This window comes from Xiphias gladius, chromosome 7 (genome assembly GCF_016859285.1).
Source record: "Xiphias gladius isolate SHS-SW01 ecotype Sanya breed wild chromosome 7, ASM1685928v1, whole genome shotgun sequence".
Taxonomy (NCBI): Eukaryota; Metazoa; Chordata; class Actinopteri; order Istiophoriformes; family Xiphiidae; genus Xiphias; species Xiphias gladius.
This window is the reverse complement of record NC_053406.1, coordinates 8289187-8305443: the sequence shown is the minus strand read 5'-3', so window position 1 is coordinate 8305443 and position 16257 is coordinate 8289187. Positions and strand designations below refer to the sequence as shown.

General features: G+C 43.1%; 1 protein-coding gene across 4 annotated transcripts in view; it reads right to left on the bottom strand.

Moving 5' to 3' along the window:
• The window catches only part of ets1 (v-ets avian erythroblastosis virus E26 oncogene homolog 1), a 38373-nt gene that overhangs the window by 13425 nt on the left and 8691 nt on the right, over positions 1–16257 (bottom strand). Inside the window, exon 1 of one of the 4 annotated variants that reach the window (XM_040130911.1) lies at positions 11012–11495. The exons of the other annotated variants lie outside the window; for them this stretch is intronic. Coding sequence (XP_039986845.1) covers positions 11012–11078 — 67 coding nt within the window. The 5' untranslated portion in view covers positions 11079–11495. Of the gene's footprint in view, positions 1–11011; positions 11496–16257 lie in introns of those variants that run through there. 4 annotated transcript variants of the gene reach the window in all.

The window sequence follows — 16257 nt, the reverse complement described above, 5'->3', positions numbered from 1 at the left end:
GATGGGCAGTCTCAAGGGTCTCAGTAACACACTAGGCTTACTGTTCTCTGCTCACAGCCAGTGGGCACCCAGTGGGGAACAGAGCTCCCTTTGATGGCTTTAAACAGTGCCTGATGACTCGCACTCATCTAATTAGATTGACCAGGCTACAGAAGTGTGGGATAAGGGAACAAAACAGGAGAGATGATGAGGGAAGCAGGGGAAAGACCCCGGGGCCACTAACACTAGAATAGACTGCTAAAAACTAAATCGGGCCAAGACTCAACAAATGACTTGTAAATAGACACAAAAAGGCCCTATACAGTTCCAATTAACTAGCATGTCTTTTTCATTCAATCTGCAAAGCACCCACACTTATTTAGACAACAAAGGCCGACATATATCACAATTTGTTAGAGTCTGCAGTATGACATAATAGCACTATCTTGTCTGATCAACTTGGGTGGTAACGTACATTAGGCAAAACTTCAAAGGACTACAACAGGGTATCTTGGGGCTTCAACAGGTTAAGGTGCACACAAAATCAAAAGGTTCAGTCAGGCTTCAACGTTTGAGTCTCTCTCTTTAGCTCATCCTCCTTATCCGTCTCAATTCCACATCAAATAAAATCATTATAACCAGATCACAAAAGGCTTGGCTTGAATCCAAATTAGTGATGCCGAAAAGTTGTGCCACTCCTCTCACAGCAACACGATTCGTCAAACCCAGATGTTCTGGCATCTCCATTGGCTGGTGATTGTCTGCCAGCAGCACACTGGGGCAACATACAGGTCATGCTTGTTTTCACCGCTCGCTGACGCCTCGACCTCGTCTGGAATGCACAGCAGCTGTCCCTCCTTCGCCCATGTAACCAATGTCTGTCTGGCTGTTTGTAAAATTAGGTCTCCCACTTTCTTTTTTCTGTCTTAGGCTCTTTTTTTCCCTCTATTTTCTCTCTCAAGAAAGAAACCTTAGAACAGATCCGAGACAGAGGACAGACAAGAGATCTTTGCTTCTTCATTTGATTAAATTAGGCCTGTAATAATATATTGCTCCCTGTTAGACTGGTGAACAAGCAGAAAGTCATTCATTCTAGTCAGAAGTAAAAGCAAGGTAGAAGAGCTGAGAATAAACAGTGTTTTTACAGTCTCACATGAGAACTCCATTAAACTATTGTCTGATTCAGCTGACACATCAAAATAAACTGTGCAGTTTTACATTGAAAATAAGACCCGAGTGAGTTGTCTTTATGCAAAAGGTGACTCTGACAGCGAAGCTGTCTAGGCCTCAACTGAGTTAATTTTTCCTTTAAGTAGTGTTGGTACTGCAAAAACATACATGTTGCAAACGGCTGCAAATTGTGATGGGACTGGGACTCAGACAGTCTGCGCTTTGATGTGAAGGCAAAGGCGAAATGTGGCAGTTTATTTAAGCTGGATCGAGTGGAGTTTGTCTGCACTTTCGAACTGTTTACGCCCCTCCTTCCCCATCGCTTTTATCAACCCAGCCCAGGCCTGTACTTGCCCACACAGAGTTGAACCCACTTTAGCACTAAATCCTCCATCAAAGACACTCAACACCATCTTGCATGAGAACTACCATTAGGCACTAAAGAGAGAAATATGTGAACCACGATTATAGAGCAAATTAAAATGTGAACTGCTATTTGTGTGCTTTCTTTTGTTTTTATTTTGAATTACTTGTTCCCCAGTTTAAAAAGGATTTTGAAGTGGGATTTTTGTTTACTGTTTTATGGCAATTCAAAGCACAACCAATGTCTTCTAAGTTTAGACTGTTAGGTGACATTGCAACTGCACTTTCAACAAAACATTCAACTTTTTTTAAAGTATATGCATTTACATTGCTTTGTTGTATCTTTGTGATTCAAAATGAAATCTTAAAATGTGAAGCAGAGCTCACTGCAATGCTGAAAGGCAAACACAAGACTTAAAAGTGCAATGATAATAGAGCAGTCTCCATGGTGAATGATCCATATGAAAGTTATCTGCGGCAGAGCTAATGTACAGTGTGCATCCATTAGTGAGAGAGGAGGGCTTGAATCTAGACGATCTCTAGTAAATGATGAAGTCCTGATAGGATTTCAATGCCTGCGAGTCCCATTAGATACAGAATGGTCAGTACGTACTGAGAGTTAGAGCATCCACAAGTCATCACTTTCCACATTAGACAGTGTGGGACTGTCCACAAAATGAGTCCCATCCACTTAGCTCATGAAATGTGGGAGTGGGTATAAATCACAGGCAACATTATGGCATTCACATTTCACTAACAGGAGTCAAAGTCAAAACAGCGTCTGAAGTGAAAAATCTGAAATGAAACCAATTTTTTCTAATGATGTAGAGGAAATACTAAGTCTATCTATTCTAAGAATCACTGATGAAGTGAGACTGATGTTTAATCTGGATGTAAATGTACAGTAAAAGGTATTGATTAGCCACTCCCCTCTTGCCATGATATGATTAATGGACAGTCTGCTGAGTGCGACGGGGATATTTCTCCAAGGGATTCTCACTGACAGACTGTGCAGCTATACTGCCTTGCCTTTGCCCCAGCCCAACTTTAGAAGGAGGTTCTATTTGGCACCTTAGACTGACACACACATAAACACACATACACACACATACATGAACTAAATTAGCAGTCTTCTTCGCCTGTGCGCCAGAGTGTGGGCATGAAATTGGGATTTTTGCGACTGGGCCCAAAGTCTATGGGGCTGGAACAGGCAGGGCTGGGCAGGGCAGCACAGGGCCTGAGAAAGATAGCAGGAAGATAGCAATAGCATCCTGGCTGGTTGAGGGGTAACAATGTAGGAGGGGGTGGGGGGTTGGTGGGGGCAGTGGGGTGAGTCACTAGACTGTAATATGAGCCCATCACAGGACAAGAGAACCCGGGGTGGGCACAGAGACAGAGAGAAAGAGACAGACGAATGAATGGGAGGTCTCATAAAGTTCCCTCTCTTCTCCTTGTCTTTGGAGTGACATCACAGTGGGATCGGTGCCATCTCCCAGCCTCTGGCGGAGACTTGGTTCATTCATAAAGCCTGGACTACTGCCTCTACTCAGAATGATGCAATGATCCAGGCAGAGCAGGCAACCAGCCCCTACAAATAAGGGACAATATGCTTTCTATCATGTGATTGAGCTATAAATAGCCCTACAGAGTTTATCTCATGAGTGGGTGTGTGTTGGTAATAGAGAATGAGCTGAAAAAAAGAGGACGACATCTAAGCTATTCAAAGTTTCAAAGTTGGGTTTTTCAAAAGTGAAATACTTTAGGGTCAAACAGTCATTTATTTATATCAGCATCAAAGCATGTGGCAGTTCATGTCTCCCTCTCTATGCCCCTCTGTACCAGTGTATTGTGGGCTTTTTTTAAATATGTGAATGTGTCCATTTCCTGTGGCTAAGTTGCTGCTTCCTGTGGGAAGTGAGGTGAGTTGTGGGTTCAGGTGAGGGTTAAACATTTCAGATCCACCACAAGAGGCATCAAAACCCTTCCAGAATACCCCTGCATGCACACAGGTACATATCAGCAGGGTCACGACAAGGTGCAGGAAAGGGTTGGCTACTTGCCAAGGGCTTATAATCAGCTCTTTAAGGCAGACCAGTCTGCCCAAAGCAGACCAGAGGTGACAGTGGTATCTGAGAAAGCCTTTGATGGAGATCTGTATCTGGACCCCTGGTCTGAAAACACAACCAACATGAAGGGGGCCCATTCAACGCCACAGGGTGAGAAAGTGGTGGCTGAGGGCTGCAGTGGAGCGAGAGGAGGAGGACGGGGTGGCAGTCTGGTTTTGAGAAGGCTGCTTGTTCAGCCAGATGCTCCGCTATTTAGATTTCCATCTCAATGCCAAGGACCAGGAATAGATAGGTAGGCCTGGCTAAGGCTAATGTGAAGAAACCAGGCCAGACCTAGACCCAAGCCTGCTCCAGTTAGGACAGTGTAAAGCTAAAGAGATCCAATGCACTAACCAAGACCATCCCATCACCTCTGACAGCAGTGCTGAAACACTAGTTTTATTCCTAGGTCTTCACCACTGGCTTCTGGCTGCCCTCTTGAAGCACTGACCTGAGGTGGTGTAAAGCAGCTGTGCGGGACAAGGCCACAACTGCTGACATCTGTCTTTGGCCATGAAACTAGAGTTGTCCAGGGTGATCACCGCCACAGACACACTGGCTACTGAAGCAGACAATAAGTGAGACTAATCCCCCATAGCTGCCTTGCTGTCTTTTTTTTCTTCCACTCCCTCCATCTCTGAAATCATATTACCTTATGCTGTGGAAGTGCATTAACTCTACTGTTTATGCCAAAGTCTCAGCACTTTATATGACATTACCTCTGAGTTTGAAATGATCCGCACCATCGCCGACAGACACTAAACATATTTTTGCTAAAAGCTTGATGGAAATTCTTTTCTTTCTAGAAGAACAGAGAAAACAGAGACAAGGCGGGATTTGGCTCCTTGTTGCTTATTTAACTGCCTACAAGTTTTGTTACTCTGTGATCTTTAACAGTGTGAAACAGCCTGAGTTTTAGGTATGCCTCAAGTATTGAAGATTGAGCAACAGTAATGTACTTCTCACAACAGCCCATTGCACAATCTTGAAGTTCTCCATTACTTTGAGAAGGCTGCAACTAATATTGGGAAAAGCTAAAACCCAGTATGCACTACAGCACTACACAAACAGTAGGTATCTGACGAACGTCATTCAACCTGATGGCTTTTAATGACCTCCATATATGTTAAATATTTAAAATGAAAGCACTACTTAGTCGAAAAAGATTTGATTGCCTATTTTTTAATCCATCAGTGTTAGGCATAGTGGGGAGAAAAGTGAACTGACAGGCGAGCACTGTACTTGTGTGAGTGCAGGTGGTGCTAGCCTAGCTGTGTCCAGGCTAGCTGCCCTCCCAGGCTCCATCCCTGTTGTAAACAGACAGGGGATGCTCTGGGGGAACTGTTTAGGCGTTAAACCAAACACACGACATATCTGACAAACAGTTTACTCTCTGTGTTGCATTTTTTCCACAAAACATGGTGCCTGCCTCATTTTTAGTCCAAACTGATACATTCCACAACCAGGTCCCCAATATAAGTGTGAATTATGCGGGATAGTATACAGCCACACATTCACACATGTCGATGGACCTGTTTGCCCCTCGACCGTCCTTTTGTGCAATATGTACATATGTAAGTCTTGTTATGGCTGGGTCTAATTATACATCATACATATAAGAGCTTGTTGCTTGTTTGAAGGCAAGTTATGGGCGACAGATGGATACTTGATAAATAAATTCCCCCCAGACCACAGTGTTTTCATGTTGCGTGCCTCACATTCCAACTCTGTTTTACAATCGCTAATGTGCTTCTCACAGCTTTTTTTGTTTTCCTCTAATGTGACCAAAAATGACTTGTGGTCTAAGTGGCAAAATGGTTTCAGCTCAGGATGATGAATTACCCTTCTATTTTAAGCTCAGTTTAGGCTCTGTCGCTAATAAGAGCATTAAACATCAAACATCTGGCCGCATATCTGTTCCTTTATCTTTTTTAAAACATGTTGTTGTTCATGACAATGTGAAACACCTCAGGTTTGGCTGACTATGCTGATTAAAAGATGAAAACCACAGTTTGATAACCGGAAAGTTACAACTCAGTGTTTTGCAATGAAAATACATGGAAGTTGTTTCCAAAACGTGTGCATATCACTGCAGTTGTGTAAACTCATGCTCACCCCTCTCTCTCTTGCTTGGACACATACATACGCAAGCACAGACAGGCTGTGACTCATTCCATCAAAGAATGACTGGACTTCAGAGGATATCGTGCTGCTTCGTTTGACAATGTGACTGGTCATGATGAAAGCAATGACCATATCTTGTAAAATTCCTGCTCAATGACTCAGCTAACCTTGTGACTATGGATAAAACAAACACGTTTTAAGCAGCAAGCAGACCATCTCTGCTGAGCATTTATGTGAGGCCAGAAGATAATGTTTACAAAAACAATGGCACTTTTGTAAGAAAATACTGTCAAAGTCAAGTTCTCATCATGTCCTGGTCATGTGGGCCTACAGCCGATGTAGTCAATAAAGGTAGCTCATTTTAATATGTAGAACATGCAGATACTAGGGAGGTCAGACTAGACAGACAGAGCTAAGGAATCTACCTGCTTTTACTTTCATAACTACAACTTCAACAGTGGTCTAAAAACTTACCCTGAGTCCTATTCTTCAACCTCCACTGCCAGAAAACATGTGATTCCATTTCACCACGTCACTGAGGCCCGACTTGTCATGAGCGCCACAGAGTCACACCTACACAACAAAGCCCGCGACCCAGACAAACACACCCTTCTTTATCATATTGTGCTTTGGCAGGCCAAACAATCAATACAACTCTGATGCTGTAGGTCTGATACACATGAAGTCTGTGGTTTTGCCCCATTTGTTCACCTGATTACAAAAGCAGCATGCAATGCATACGGACTCCAAAAACAGGTGGTGTGCAGCAAACGCAGACAAAAGACAAAACAAGGGGAGAAAATCTGGAACGTAAACTGAACAAAATGAGTGACACGGCCTCATTGTGGACAGCTGAAAGAAACCTACTGCCTTTCAGGACAGCGGACTGATTCTCAAAGCAAGCTAAACTAGCCCAGTTTCCATTCCATTATAGGAAACACAGCTCCTAATTGTAGAACTATAAAACAGAAACAGCAACAGAGCAAGAGGACAAAAAAAAACAAAGGTTATAAAGCACTCAGGACGATGTTGAGATGCGTGGGCGGCTATGGAGCCATTTTGGGGCAGAGTCAGGCCAGTTAGAGTTCCCAGTCAGACTGGTAATGTAGGAGGGGGAGAGGCATGTGGTAGCCAAAACCAGTAAGCAAGCCAAGCAGACGCACAGTCGGACAGCCAGTGTCGTGTGGTGCAGCAGGCGTCTAGTATCATGACTCAGGGATTACAAGCTAGGAATGACTGGGGATGGGACAAAGTGCACTCCCCAGGAACTCACTCTACACCACATCAAGGTGCCGTGAGAGAAACTCATGTGGCCAGCAGAAAGACATGGAAACAGAGGAAGAAAGGGAAAGGAGGGGGAGGAACACTGGAGGAGGAACTGTGTGAGTGGGTGGGTGAATGATTGAAAAGAGTTGTCTGTTACAAAAAAGGCTTGTTGCTTTATTTCCCCAGCCAAAGAACATATTTTCCTTTGTTTTGGTTGTTGGCTTTGTGTGGAATGTGAGTAAAACGAAAAGTTGTTGAAGACTGATTGCTGGGAGAGGCTCTCCAATAATTTTGATCTCAAATTTTTTTTTTTTTTTCTTTAGCATAGCAAGGAATATTTAGTACCATCACATTGACCACACCTTGGAAGATCTGTCTCTCTCCATCCCTCAAATACCCCCCCAAAAAACATACACACACCATATGCTTGCTATTTAGCAGACTGCTGTATCTAGTGCTAACACGCCTCATTCTATGACTAAGCTTTATAAGCAAAGATTAAGGCGTGTATTCACCAGGGAGGCGTCGAGAAAGGACCCACGCAGTATAATGGTTTAACGTTTATATGGGCAACACAGCAGATGACTGAAGGAGTAATGACTGAAATGCTGGCTGAATGGGGGGATAACCCATTTGATGTGACATAGTGGCATCACTGAGCAGAGCGGGAAAGAAAGACAAGGTCATTGTGAAAACTCACAGACATCCAATTCACTGGTATCCATGCAGCCTGTTAACAAGTCTGAACAACACAGGGAGGTCCATTGAGCACGCTGGTATCTGTTGCTCTCTAGGCACAGACATGGCCTGGTCAAACACTACCTAACGACATAAAATATGTGTGATGCACTGAACACAGGACTGACTTATCAAGTTTTGATCTGGAAAAACATATTGCCCTCAGTTTGACACAGAGCACATCAGATGAAAAACTGACCTGTTTGCTCCGTTTGGCCCGATTCATTGACAGACCACATCAAGAGAAGCCTGGATCACCCAAACAGTGTTTGCGCAGCTGCCAGCCAGCCACGCACACTCAAACATTGGCATATATTACACTGCACTACTGAAGAAGTGCTGACACAAACACAGCGAAACAAAAACCTGAAGCTTATGTAACTCCCTCTGCTCTGGCACAACCTACGCCTCTCCATACTGCACCAACATGGGAGGCACCTTGGAACAGACAGCCAGTGAAGCCTTTCTAAGAATCATTCATATGGTATGGCCTGTGTGTGCCTATGTGCATACAGTATATGGCGGGCGTGGAGCGAGATGCCTTATAAGGGCTCTCTGTAGAAGCATCAGGCATGCCAGGTATAACAAACAGCAGCATTTTGATCAGATAAAAAAAAAAAAAAAAAAAAAGTGAGTCTCCCCCTCAAGCTCCTTCTATGCCTCCATGCATGCCACTCAGCAGGGCATGCTCACAAACATTCCTGTCAGTCACTGAACCCTGCCCTGACGAACACAGAAGGAAAATAAAAGAGGGACAACTCACTCAATCTGAAACAGACTTGTATTGTAAATGATTGACAGATCTCTTGAGTATTAAATCTATCCTTAACCAGAGAAAAATTTTACTTGAATATACTGTAACGCTCAATAAAAACTTCAGCAACACAAAAGTTATAGAAGGATGACAATCTTGTGCTTTCATGCCTGTAATTTCACAATCCAACACCTTGCTGTTAAGTAATACTTTCCCCTATATTTAAAACTTGTCTAAGTAGAGCTGACAGTTTTGTTATGGCTGCATGATGCTTTCAGTACTTAGCTACCACGATTGGGGTTACACTGGAGTAAGTGTGCTGTGTCAGGAATTGACTGCTACAATTCCAATTAGAGGAATAAAAGCTTGGTGGAACATTAGAAGCCTTGTTTGGGTGCACCTATGACCCTGGCAGTGTGTGAGCACTTTAAAGGGAATTACCTCTGCTGGAGAGAGAGAGAGAGAGGACCGGCTTTGGGTAAGCTGACACTGGCTGCACTTCCGTCGCGAAGGAAAACAAACAATATAGTACGGTGGGCTGGAAACCACTTATGCCTGTTAGTGGGGTATATATGTATTTACAGTACGTGCTTGCAGGTGTTTGGAGAAAGAAAAAAAGACAGTATCTGTAGTTCCCACAATTCCATAGCTCTGTGCTTGCTTGTAAAGATGATAATAATGTGTTCTGGCTTTGTATTAGGTGCTTCTGTCTTTCAGTAAGGTGTAAGCAAATAGCCTGTCATATTGCTTTACGTGCATGCAATGCAGAAGGACAACAATTTTATATGTTATTAGGATCAAGCACAGCATTGGACATGGGTAGTTCATTAATCTTCTAAGCATGGTAATACCAAGGTATTAACATAAAAGTGTTGCTTGTGTGCAAGAGGTGGTCAAGGAGGAGAAAAGATGTGTTTGTGTGAAGTTGCGAACAGCTCCTAGGCAGCCTCAACTTGACCCGGGTGCACCCAAGTGAGCATAAGCGGGAGCAAGCATTGCAAAATGGTTTTGCAAGATAGCAGTATGCTTTGGCAACTTAACTGCAGCTGTCAGCACCTTTTTATAAGACTTGTGAGATGCATATGTGAGAATCTATGTTCTGCAGGTACTGACAGTGAGGAGAAGGTGGTTAATTTGGTGAGTCACAGCCCCTTAGTGGGTCAACACTAGCAATTAGTATCAAATTTCCATGATGCATCAATGCAGTGTGCTGCTTTACTAACAGACTCCGTGCCACCTGAGCTGCAAAAAGCACAGGGGATTAGTAAATGTAAAAAGCTGCTAAATGCAAATGATCCAAACATGCAACCATGTGTAACATCTGTCCGATTTAAAACGAGAAATGAAACCACGCAAAGTTTTAAAACCCAACACAAACAAAGCTCACAGTTGCGGGCTTCCCTGTCTGTGCCCTGGACTACCCCTGGAGCTGGCCAAGTCTTCCAGGCAGCAGGGTCAGAGAGGCAAGCCTCAGCACTGCAGATTCATCACCTCAGCCCGTCTCTCCTTCCCTCTGGAAAGTCAGTTTCAACCACTGAAGAGGAGGGGGGGGGGGGGAGAAAGGAGGGAGGGAGGCAGAGGAGACAGTGGATTTGGTGGGGAGGGGGGTAATTAGGCACCACTGCTTGTCTCCCATGCCGGCTGGGCAGAATGCCCTGACTCTCTCAGTATGGCACCGAATATATGGGTCAGAGATGGGTGCTAAAGTGGGGTTAGAGAGGAGATGGCGATAGATCCCCAGCGCGATCAAAGCAGGATGAAAGAGAGAGGGGCATCATTTGTACAACAAACCTACAGAGCATATATCAGTAGTCAATTTGAGGAACACCCATCCAAAACAAAATGTGACAAAACTTAACTTACTGTAAGAGCAAATCTGAAAAAGTAATTCGCTTTAATTAAAGCCTGATTTGTTTAAAACATGCAGTGTTTGACAGTATGTCAGCCACATGAAAGCATATTAAAAACACAGGAACTGTCACAATCATTTTTATATGAACTAAACATTTTTTGTTGTTGTGGGGTATGAGATTTTATTTTGCCTACATGACATCACTGAGTCTACTTTTGCGATGAATAAAAAAAATGTAAAAGCTGGAGTATCATGGCTTCTTTTCACATTTGGCACTCTGTTTCACATACAGCATCATATTCTGAACTATAGAAGCAGACCAGTCTGAGCCTGATTCATTCAATAATAAGGAGAAACACACACGCGCACACACACAAACACGCAGGAGAGCCAACTGCATGACTGTAGAGCCTCCGGCGTGTATTTTTCCTCAAGTGTTGCGTGTTGTCCAATATTGAGCAACCGAACACCGTTTTCACACCGAAATATCAGGACGTTGTGTCCCTCTCAACGCATGAATCTACCGAGAATTAGGCCTAAGACTGTGGTTACCGTCAGCGTAATCTGCGACCCGCCGGTTCTGTTACAAGGACAACATTAAGGAGTGATGTTAGCCTCGTGTAAACTGTCAAGCTCTTAGAGAAGAGTTGGATTACTCACCGTCCATTTTCTCAGCCTTTATGATTGTTAACGTCGGTTTCATATCGACAGCTGCCGTCATGACCATCAGATCAGTGTGACTTAATAACGCCGCGTCCCTCTTTTATTCTAACAGCTCCAAAAACACACTATAAGGGAAAAATCTTCTCTTCCTTCGGCGACCCAGTCAATGCCACTGGCCGATGTTCTTGTTTTGTTTTTTGTTTTTTCTTGGGGTTTTTTTTCCGCCTTTTCCCTCACACTAAAAACAGATTCAGTTTCTTTAACTCCTAACTCTCTTTCCCTCTCTCGCTCTCCGGTACATGTACACACACTCACACACTCCCTCTTTTCCTCGTTCTTTCTTACTCACTCACTCACTCACACACTCACTCACTTCTTCCTCTCTATCTCTGCCTATGGGCGTTGCATTGCGAGGAGCCGGAGCGCGACGACAGCTGAAGGGGGCGGTGTTACGGGGCTGACTTGCCAGTTGATTCACAATTCAATTACAATCCCCCAGCCTTCTACAAACACACACACACACACACACACACACTACTGCCACCTCCTGCGTGTCTCTGTGAGAACCTACTTATACCAAGACCCCTTCGCGTCATCACGAGTCTGCATGTTCCCGGAAATTACCCGCCTTTTACAGGGATGAAGAACACTCTGGAGACGTGAGAGCTGCTGAGTAGCCCGAGAGAAGAGTAGTAATGTAGTAATGCTTAACCACATTACGGGGGAGATAGGCTACTATCCAAAAATGACAGCAAGCACTTCATTCACGAACTACATCATACCATCTTTCATGTCCAAAAATACAATCAAGTTTAGAAATATCATTATATCACAAATTACACAGTGTAGGTACCTAAAGGAATTATGCTGGAATGATTCAGGCATACTGTAGGGGAAATAAACAGCATGGAGTACAATATGGCTGCCATATCCGACACACTGTGAGCCCCTATAGGAACATTATACGAACAGTAGTTACTGTGATATTTCCTGAGAGTAAGTAATAACCTGTCTTTTGAGATGGTCTTATATCTTGAATTAGCTAGGTACAAATAGTTTCGATGTATTTTAAAATCCTTTTCATATAACAATAAGGTGTACTAAAGATGCAAGGTTTAAAGATACTTTAGTTGTACAGATATTAAAATCAATCAAACTGGGTCTCGCCAAGACAATCATCGGAAATCTAGTTTGCCTGCCTGTTCTAATTTTCAATTTCCATTGCTTTTCTTTTTTTTTTTCTTTTTTTTTTTTCTTGATTTTTGTGCTTTCTTATCGACAATAATCAGGAACAATGACCATGCCTTACTGGAAATTGAATCAAAAATTTGTTCTGCCACTGGAAAATGACAAAGACAAGAGAAAGACTGGGATTTTTAGCCACAGTATGGATCCACTGTGAGCAAACCATTGCCATTAGGGAACACCTCCCATGGCAACAGAAAGAGTAAGAACAGATTATAATAGTCATTCTCAAACAAGTTCCGCTGGAACCTTCTGCCTTTTAAACAAAAGTGAGAAAATCGAACTCCAGTGAGAAGAAGCCACATGTACTCAGGTTAACACAAATGCGTTCCTTCTTTTGTTTAGTAACAAAACAATGTAAATGGTTTTCTTTAAGGCATCAGCCCTTATTTTCCATACATCCAACCTCATCATAAACAACCTTGTTAGAGTGAGTCATATGGCGCAACCTATGAGGCACATCAATATGATACTTCTGCATGTACTGTACTCATGTATTTCTAAATGGGATGATCTGGATGGAGGCTGGGGAGCCAGGGATATTGATCACACATGGATTTTTAAACCGGTGGTACTTCACTGGTTCCATTAGCAGCCCTGGATCAGGTTTCATTGCCCTGATAGGAGCCTTGTCTGGGAAGAGTGCTGGTGGGTTCTGCGGTGAGAGGAGCTGCCTCACCAGGGGCAAAGTAGTGGGGGTGATGGAGGAGAGAGAATGAAAGGGGGAACAGTACCTCTCACTTCATCTCAGTCAGTCAGTCTCTCATTCCTTCTGACTGGACCTCTTTGTTTTCTGTTAATGAACTCCCTCGTATCTGTTCTTAAAAGGACAGCCCGGGTCCTTTTGTGCCTAAGGGCAGCCATTAGGGGTTTAATGGTGTTGCTGACTAATATCTGGGCTGGCATCACTGTAAACCATTTCAGCTTGGGTTTTCTTCCTTCCATCTTCACTTCTCTGCATCAGATTTTTCAGTACTATATAAATGCATTTTGATTGTATTTCCCCAAGTCAATTGTCAGAATTTGTATATGCATGTTAAAATTTAAAATATGATCAAAACTGAACTATTACGCTGTAATTGTGGGGGAAAAAAAGTCATGTAACAAAGTGATTGCAAAAAGCATTGTTGCTTTAAATTCCCGTTGCTGGGAAACATCTGAGTACATTTCTGTATCGCAGTACAGTACAGTATGTCATTGATTTGTTTCTCAGAGCAGTGACCATTGCAGTTGCTCTTAGACAGCCTGTTGTACACTGACCCTGAAGACAAACACATTTTTATGAACAGCACACTAACATGGGAGAAATGGTTTCCATAAAAATCAAATACTAAACATTCACTTTATCTTCAGAGAGATCTCAACTGCTTCCATCAACTGCTTGTGTCAACGTTTTGCACAATACAAACCCAAAAAAGAACTATTGTTGAAACAAATTGTGTCACTTCCTTTTGAGACAGAGGAATTGTTAATTGTTTTACTCTCATAAAACAACCAGCCAGTGCGTGAACCAGTACACTTGAGGACACATGTCCCAGATCAAACAAGTTTTGGTTTCAGTGTCTCCTTTTTGTTCACCTGGCAAATGCTGTTGCCATGGTTTTGACAGTTAGCTGGCTTCACTCATTTGCGTAGCAGTCTTGCACCCCTAGCTAAAGCAGTTCTCTCTCTCTCTCCTCGCTGCTCTCTCCTGCCTGCTGTCTGTCTCTCTCCGGCACATCTGTGTTGTCTGGCTGTCTATAATCCTTAGATGTAACCGTTGCACCTGCTACTTTTCACAGAGTTAACTGAAAGGTTATTCGATTTAGAGAAATCCATACAGCAGTCAAAATATATTTGTCTTTGATGTTGGTGCCCTCGCAGCAAGTCACCAGAGTTTTGGTTGCTTTATGTATTTAGATTTCAACACTATTTTTTTTTTCCACATTTACAAACATAAAAACTGAAATGATCAAAGCGTAAAACATCTCAGACAATGGACATGGCCTGACAGGTTTGGTATATTGCGTGAATAGACAGCATTTAGCACGCAATCAATCAGTCGCTCGCTTACAGGCACTCTGTCACCCACACAGATGGGTGACAGACATGCACACCACACACACACACACACACACACACACACAGGCACACACAGAGAGAAAGAGAGAGAGAGAGAGAAGACAGTGAAACAGTAAAACAGTGGGGTCCTTGTGGCCTCTGTCTAGTAGCTCACTCTCTGCTCTATCTGTGGTGAATGCTGTCTGAAGGTGCCACAGGCTGCGTGCACTCCTGCTGAGATGGGAGGTTTAGCTGGGATATGAGTGGTGTATCCCTCTCTGTGTGTGTGTGTGTGTGTGTGTGTGTGTGTGTGTGTGTGTGTGTGTGTGTGTGTGTGTGTGTGTGTGTGTGTGTGTGTGTGGGTGTGTGTGCTCATACACATGTACTTGTGCCTCACATTCCAAAGTGTCTTCTGAGAGTATGTGTGAGTGTCAGCAAGTGCATGTGTCTGTGTGTGTGTGTGTGTGTGTGTGTGTGTGTGTGTGTGTGTGTGTGTCTCGGTACTAAGTAGCAGGGCCTCCCTGAACAAAGGCTCAGCTCTTTTCTGAACAATTAGCTTCGCTAAAAAGGACATCTCTTCCTCCATTAGCGGCACCACGTGCCCCCCATCACTCCATTGTGCAGATAATTCAATTATCCCCACCCCCCGTCCGAGCCTCTTTGCCTCCTAGACCTCCCTCTCCTTGTCTTGCCCTCCCTCCTCTCTGTTACCGCCGAGCTCTCAGATAAAGCTCTGCTAGTCTTCACAGCTGAAGGGAAAATGTATCAGTCTGTGGTTTTATATTTATTTTTCATTGAGTAAATGAAAGTTGTACATTATTGTAAGTAGCAGCACTCAAAGGAATGGTATACTCTGAAAAGACAATGATCCAGCTGTGAAAATACAGTTGCTGGTTGCTCTATATGGTTAAATGTTATATAAATGCTCTTTATATTGAGTGACTTTGGGGAAGACTTTAACTTTAACTACTATAGGATGGACTTTGAACGAATATTACTGGTCACAGTAAGAGGTATTCACCCTTACCGTTACCGGTGTACACTCATTGTAGTTAACAGTCTGTGGATATTGCCAAGCTCACAATATATAAACATTAAAACAATGGGAGGTCTCTCTTAGGGTTTGTTAAAGCACCACCTTTCCTGATGAGCTGGCATCTGTTGCATCATCACCTGTCAATGATTGCATGTGTTTCAGAACTGCGTGTTCTCCAACTGAAGGGATTTGTAATTAGTCATCACTCTGGAGCAACTTACTAAACTCGCACTTACTAGAAATAAAACTTGTAGAACTCTGTAAAAGGGATCTTTACAAATCTTTCCAAATGCTAACAGTAAGTAAGGGTAATAGTCAGTAGCTGTTGGTGAGGGGAAAATATTGACAGATTTCTTAAGGTCAAGAGTATTTATTTGGAAAAATACTCAAATAAATGAATCATCAAAAGAAAATTATATTAACCAGAAATTATTCTTTGAGATGGATTTCTTTTAGTTCAGCATAGCAGTACTTTGAATTATGGGACAGAAAGTCCGGAGGGACTGTAAGCTGATTTCAATGTTTAATGCAAGCACCTCTGAGAAGTCTAATGTGTAACCTCACTCAAATAGTTCCAAATTTCTTTAAAATTTCTAAAAATACTTCAAAATCTACAAATATACAGTGTATTTGTAACACATTACCTCTTTCCTCTGTTTATTGCCTAACACCTCTTGTTTTAGAACTATTATCACACCATGCAGTTCAAATCTAGGGCCATGGCAGCAGTGTAGCCCATTCCTCCACAGTTGTCTGTTGCTTTTCCGCGTTTCCACTCTTGTTTTGTTTTATTGTTGGAGGGGGAAGTGTGCGGCGGCCTGATTAGCATCACTGTTTCCTCCTTTCCCATAACCCTCCAGACCCCCGCAGGCTGCCTGTTTACTTTTAGAAATAAAAAATGGGCCTGCGCCCGTGAGGACGT